This window comes from Cryptomeria japonica, chromosome 9, assembly GCF_030272615.1.
Source record: "Cryptomeria japonica chromosome 9, Sugi_1.0, whole genome shotgun sequence".
NCBI classification, from domain to species: domain Eukaryota; kingdom Viridiplantae; phylum Streptophyta; class Pinopsida; order Cupressales; family Cupressaceae; genus Cryptomeria; species Cryptomeria japonica.
Window position 1 is genome coordinate 166,994,993 of NC_081413.1, and position 6,209 is coordinate 167,001,201.

At 37.7% G+C, this 6,209-nt stretch overlaps 1 protein-coding gene across 2 annotated transcripts; it reads left to right on the forward strand.

Annotated features, from left to right (window-relative positions):
• Positions 1–277: 277 nt before the first annotated feature.
• Positions 278–3,612, forward strand: LOC131037934 (protein OXIDATIVE STRESS 3 LIKE 4). Of its 2 annotated transcripts, none has more exons than XM_057970198.2 (3): positions 278–555; positions 1,351–1,896; positions 2,974–3,612. In XM_057970198.2, the coding sequence occupies exons 2-3, from the start codon at positions 1,355–1,357 to the stop codon at positions 3,344–3,346; spliced, it is 915 nt and encodes a 304-aa protein (XP_057826181.1). In that variant the 5' UTR covers positions 278–555; positions 1,351–1,354; the 3' UTR covers positions 3,347–3,612. The 2 variants fall into 2 exon arrangements, with proteins under 2 accessions (XP_057826181.1, XP_057826190.1); XM_057970207.2 differs by lacking the exon at positions 278–555 and adding an exon at positions 590–1,153.
• The last annotated feature ends 2,597 nt before the right edge of the window (positions 3,613–6,209 follow it).

Below are 6,209 nucleotides of genomic sequence, written 5' to 3' on the forward strand. Positions count from 1 at the left end.
GGTGGTTCGGTAAGACCTTATCTTTCATAGAAACCGTATATACATAGACATACGCGTATCGTTATGGTTATCATTATTTACTACGATAAGGATTAAAATAAGAATTTTAATCAACGATAAGGAGGGCACGTCAGCAATGACGTAAGTTATCAACGTGGCAGATAGCGAATGCAATGTCGGGAAATAATGCCGGTGCCGGTAAAGGCCAGATATTTCGTCAGGCCGTCACCGGAATTTCGCGTGGAAATGGATAAGCATATGGGATTATAGCGGTCCGCATTATCCGGGGATTCAATCAATACGGTGGGTTAGAAAATACTGTTTTTTTTCCTTTTGGGCTTCCATTTTATTTTCTGGGTTTGGACTAAATGCATCAATGTAGTTGAACGGGTTATTTTCAAATTCGTTCTTGGCCTGAGAAGGAAGGAACGGATTTAACAACAATACAAGTCTTTTGCTTTCTCGTTGTGTTGATGCAATCGAGAGCCAGAACAGGCAGTTCCAAGAAGATTTTCGCTGCTGATTTTGCTGCGGATTTTGGTTTTACATTTCCAAGTAAGTTTTATGAGACTTTTGCATTTCAATTTTGGTCTTTGGTCGGGAAGTGTGTTTCAGGCGTGGATTCTTCAAATGAGTCTTATAGTTTGGGATGTGGATGCTTAGTTTCTTTCCCTGAATCTTGTAACCACTGGTTTTTTTGTTCTTTGGCTGTGCTTTTGTTTGCTTATTTCATAATCTAGATTTTGGGTATATGGTACTCTATACTGTGCAATTTCTGTGTAACTATAGTTTCGTTCCGATTTGGTGGATCGGAGCTTTTGAACGGATTTAGATGTTCTTGTTTTGTTAAATGGGTGTAGAATCAAATTGGACGCCCATAGGCAAAATTATCTAAGCAATTATGTCCGACAGGCTAATTTGGTCTAAAGAATGGTAGAAATCACAGCGTCTAATTTTTCAAGGCATACTCTTTGATGGGTTTTAGAAACCATAGAGAATATTCAGAGTTCATGTAGGATTGTGTTACATTTTGATGTTTTTCTTTGGAAATAGACGCCATAGAAACAATCTCCTGGAGAAGCAAAACCATTTTGTTAGATGCTGCAAATCAATTGGCCAGAATGATGTTATAAGTAATCGTGTTTGCTAAGTGGTGCGTAGCATTTGCCATACTTTAATCTTTTCTTGTGGAAATGAACCTCCGTAGGAACAAACCTAAGCGGTGAAATACACTTTTAGGTGCTATAAATCAGTTTGGCCTAAAGGAATCAACTGTCATTTCTTTTGCAAATTGCCGTGTGAATTTTTTAGATTTGAGTTATAGATTGTTTCAAATGGATATGGTTGCAGAGAAATGTCAATAGCTTGCCAATCCCGTGAGTTGGTGTCTGGGCCTACGGTTGGCTATCAGGTTGGAGGTCAGGGCGATGGATCTGGGTACATCAGGCAGCAGCAGCAACAACATCAGCAGGGTGCCATGATCAGGGGTTTGTCCTGCATTTCTATATATGTACACCCTAATAATGCCGAAGATAATAAACCCTGCTGGAAGGATTCAGATGCACTTGGAGGAGACCATGATGAGATCTTTCGGTTAGTGGATAAGGAACGATTGATGGATCCTCAGTTGATACCGGCTTCTACAAATGGTAAGGATTCAGACTGCAATTTAAAGGCCGAATCCAAATTGGGTACTGGTGATGCTAACTGCATAGGGGTAAGTGGAGGTACCTTCCAGCATTCGTCCAAGGATTCGTTGTCTGAATGTTCGTCTAGTATAGGCAAGGACGATTCTCTGTCCTCTATAGATGATGATGCAGGTGATATGGAGGTAGAAAGCAAATTGAAGGGACCTTTGGATAACATGGCAGAACTTGAGGACTCTCTTCCAATCAAGTAAGCAACTGTGCCTTTATCTAGCCCATCGACAAGATCAAATCTGTTCCTTTTTTGTTAGGCTTATAGAGAAACACGAGGTTTAGCCTCACTGTCGAATTCTGAGAACCTTTCAGCCAAGAAGCCATCCCTGAGGGATCTTCCATCAAAAGGGCCTGCTTCTGTTGAAAGGGCCTCCTTCTGATAGCAGCGTGTATGTTTTAAACTTTTAAGAGGTTTCACTAACAGGGATTGGTGGCTGAATTCTGTTACTGGCATTTCATAGGATATTTTTTATCCTTTTCCCTAACAATATGTGGGGGAACGAATCCATGGTGTTATGCAAGTCATGGCTGTGCAGATAGCAGAAATAGTTTAGAATCAATATGAGGAGTTTTCTGGATTGTTGTGTAGTTGTATTTTTCCCTATTGTTTACAGGTGTTTGAAACTAAGAAAATGAGTCCTGTTGAGCATATGAAAGTAAATCTATGTAATATGCCACAGGGAAGAGGTTTCCTAGTCAAATATGAAGGATAGGAAACCTGTCCATCTTTATTCTGCAATTTGGGTGTTTGTATTTGGGTTGTGTCAGCAGTAAAGATGCAGAAGGTCGGCTAGATTTTCTAGGGCTAAAAGGGTTTTGACCCTTCATTGTCGTAGAACTGCATTTAATATAACATGATAAACATTTGTAGGGTTGAAAAGTTGAAGTCCTATTTTGTTGGGAGAGACCCTTAGTAGTAATATCTCTGTTTTAATTATCATTTCAAAATTCTTGTATCTCATCATAATTTAGTAAATTCTTGTAAAATAGATACTTTGAAGTATAATAAAATGGAGAACTGCTGCTGTGCTATTATACATACAGTTCACTCATTTAAAATTGAATTTTATTTTTTTCTTAGAAGTGCCATTTCAGTATGTATAAATGAGGTGATTGAAGAACTAATGACTGCATGTATGCTGTTTTCTTTCGATACAAAGAACAGAGCAGCACTGTTTAGGTTGTTTCTAGTAGTAAGTTTGTATTTTCATTTTGAAACATTTGTTTCTCATCTCATAAATATGTATTTTTGTTTTTGTTGAGTGATCTGCAGGAGGGGCCTATCAAATTTTTTCTCCGGAAAGTCAAAATCTTTTACATGTTTGGCAGATGTTGCTTCAGTGAAGGAGCTTGCCAAGCCAGAAAATCCTTACAACAAGAGACGAAGAAATTTATTACCATACAGTAGTAGCTGGGAAAGAAATCGTTTTCACTCTTCACGAAATAACAGTTCTGGCATATCCAAGAAAGTGATGCATTCCAGCAAAAGTACACTTGCTCTTGCTGTTGCCATGAGCAAGTCAGAGGACAGTTTAGAAAGGAATGAAAGAGATATACACCTACCTCCTCTCCCACTGCAAGGGAAGTGTCAGAGAAGTTTTATTTCTCCAAGATCATTCTCATTAACAGATTTACAGGGTGCTTGATGTTGTCTCAAAGTTCAGTGGCCCTATTTTTTGGAAGTTTGATTGGGATATTTTGGTAATTCCCAAAGCGAGATAAATGGATTACTGGTGGTGGTAATTTTCCCGGAGGATAAGTAGTCTCAAAATCAGATACCATTTCCATCAGGGGATTTGCACAAGCTACTGCCTTATCGCTATCTCTGTATGAGGTAGTGTTCTCTGTAAATAGTTTTCAGAATATTATATATGTAATATGATTTACATCTTACTAACATCTGTTAAATCTAGGGCTTCTGAAACGTGTCATCTGTGCAAGGTTGTATTTTACTAGCTCATTGCTTAAGTAGTTTTTGTTTGACATCTGACAAAATTTGTAGTGTTTGATAGATAATATCATTCTTGTGTTCGGTGTGTACATGAATATAATTTGAAGCTCTGTACATTTATGAGCTATTAAGAATTTCTAATTTTACACATATTGGTTTTATGTTTTGTGGCAGTGGGACAAACTGGTTAATTCACAGTTCCTTCTAAAACTGATGTAAAGTGAGAAAATTAATTAAAATGACACCTTTTTACGCCTTGAGAGATCCCCAATTCGAGCAAAGAAGCAAGTCCCTGTAAACTGAATGGATTTTGCTGTCATTTGTTGTTTAGCTGTAAGCTAGAACATATATACTTCAAGCCTAATCAGGCTATTAAGAAATCATCCAAATTACCATCACCAAGTTTGGTATCGTCTACCAGACAGAGGTAGGAAAGGTTTGAAAAGGTCGTCTTCAGTTGAGTCCCACAAATGGATGTTTGTTATTTTCCTTTTTATTGGTAAAGCATGGGCCACAAAGAGAATGCAAAAAGTAGTAGATTTTGGTTCAAATTGAAAGCATAAATGATGTAGGAATCCAATCAATATGACCCATATAGAGCTATGGCTAGGGGAGTTGGAGAGTGCTACTATCTGTAGAGGAAAATATACCTCAAAGAGAAGTTTATTGTGGGGCATTTGCACAAGCAAGCCTGTATGTGTAGTGGTTGGTGCCAAGCCCAAAGCCAAGTGAGAAGGAAATAACAGCACGGATCTTTATTGAAGGTTCCCAAGCAAGTCATTTTGCCAGATAGGGCAAGATCAGTAGTCAAGAGAGGGGGACAGCTCAGATTGTGTGCTATGGTCCCTAAGCAGTGTGATGCAGTGACAAAAAATAGTCAACAGATACGGGATGTAATTGGATTGCATGGTGAGCAATTACATGAGAACAGCCGAGTTTTGAGAGCTTCACACTGGAACTCAAGTGATGAGTGCGCATCCCCGAGAAATATGGAAGATTAGGAAGGAGTGATGCTTTCATTATGCTTAATGGAGCAAAAAGGCATGTTAAATCCCTACTGTCCGTCACCATTTGTGATATGGGAAACATTTGAGAATTAGTAGGTTGCTTTTCTGGATTGATACGACTATTGCAACCGGTTGGTCCCTGTTATATAGGTAGGGGCATTGGTATCAGCCTCCTACCCATTTGTTATTCCTAGTTACAGCATTTTTTCTGGGGAAGCAATTCAACTTAGTATGCCATACTCATCTCTCTCCTGGTTGAAATTCTTATACATTCCCTAATCTAGTCATCCGAACACACGGCTTTAATTACTGGACTCCAATGCCTAGCAATCTCCGTGTTTTCTAGTTGAGCACATGACCAGACAATCCCTCATTTGGCAAAGGGGAGGCAGAGAACCCCCCATGCTATTATATTAGGGCGAGTCTTTAAGTTTTTAGTGTTTGGGTTATGTTCAGGTTGACCAATTATTCTACACTCCCTCCTTTCCATTGGTTGATAGTGAAGGAAGGCTGGGTTTTAATGACATTATTCTTCTTGAGCAGAAACAATCACTCTCTGGCCCCTACTATCTATAGGTCAAAGGAATAAGCTTTTAAGCCATTATTTATTCTCTCCCTCGGTGAAGAAACAAGTTCATGAAAACTAATTAGTTATTGCTGTCATTTGTTGTTAGTGGTAAGCTAGAATTTATATACTTAATAAGCCTAATCAGGCTATTAAGAAATCATTCAAATTTCTTTCACCAAATTTGATGCTTTATCAGGCAGAGGAAGGAGGATTGTTAGCCATCCTGAGATCTAATAACTTTTCAGGGTATTTGATGAAGGCTTGGGGAAGCCTCTGGTTTAGGAATTTGACAATTTTTGGTACAAGTTTGATAGTAGCATTTGAAGAACTTTCAAGTTAGGATTTCGGAGATAAAGAAATAGATCCATGACCCCACACAAGGGAAAAATCTTCTAGAAATGTGAGAACATCATGGAAGTATTCTTATACTTCAATTGACATCATGGAATATTCTCATACTTCAATTGACATGTTACAATTTTAGATATTCTGAATGAATGGAGGATAAAATGGATTTTTTTTGGTCATTGGATGGCTAATTGATAGGATGGACTGTGGTCCAATCCATGGAAGGATGATCAAGAGAAAACTTCAAAATTAAGAGAGAAAAAACTGTTTTATTATCACGCTTGTTGTCATTAGTTAACTTTTCTGTTGGAAGGGCTAGAAAATCACTGTGGTAATTGAAGGTGGCACAAAGTTGTTCACCACCGTATATTATAACTAAAAACAACTGTTATTTTTCACATGGTACTAAACTTCCAAATTTTGAATACTAAACTTCCAAATTTTGAATAGGTAAAAAGCCCATTGTCTTTGTTCTGAGTAAAAATTCAGAGCTCTGGTCATTAAGCAAAGGAGATATAAAAAGGAAATAACTTAGAGAATTCATTATATATTTACTGGATAAATGTATGGATTTTGAAGATAATTCATTGATCATAAAACATAATTACAAACAATAAATATATATTTTTAATTTA

Bases quoted from the DNA above. Each gene is read 5' to 3' on its own strand.
- LOC131037934 (XM_057970198.2), top strand. From the start codon at position 1,355: ATGTCAATAGCTTGCCAATCCCGTGAGTTGGTGTCTGGGCCTACGGTT. The intron at 1,897-2,973 runs GTAAGCAACTGT...AGTGATCTGCAG, and splicing joins GAGGACTCTCTTCCAATCAA to GAGGGGCCTATCAAATTTTT.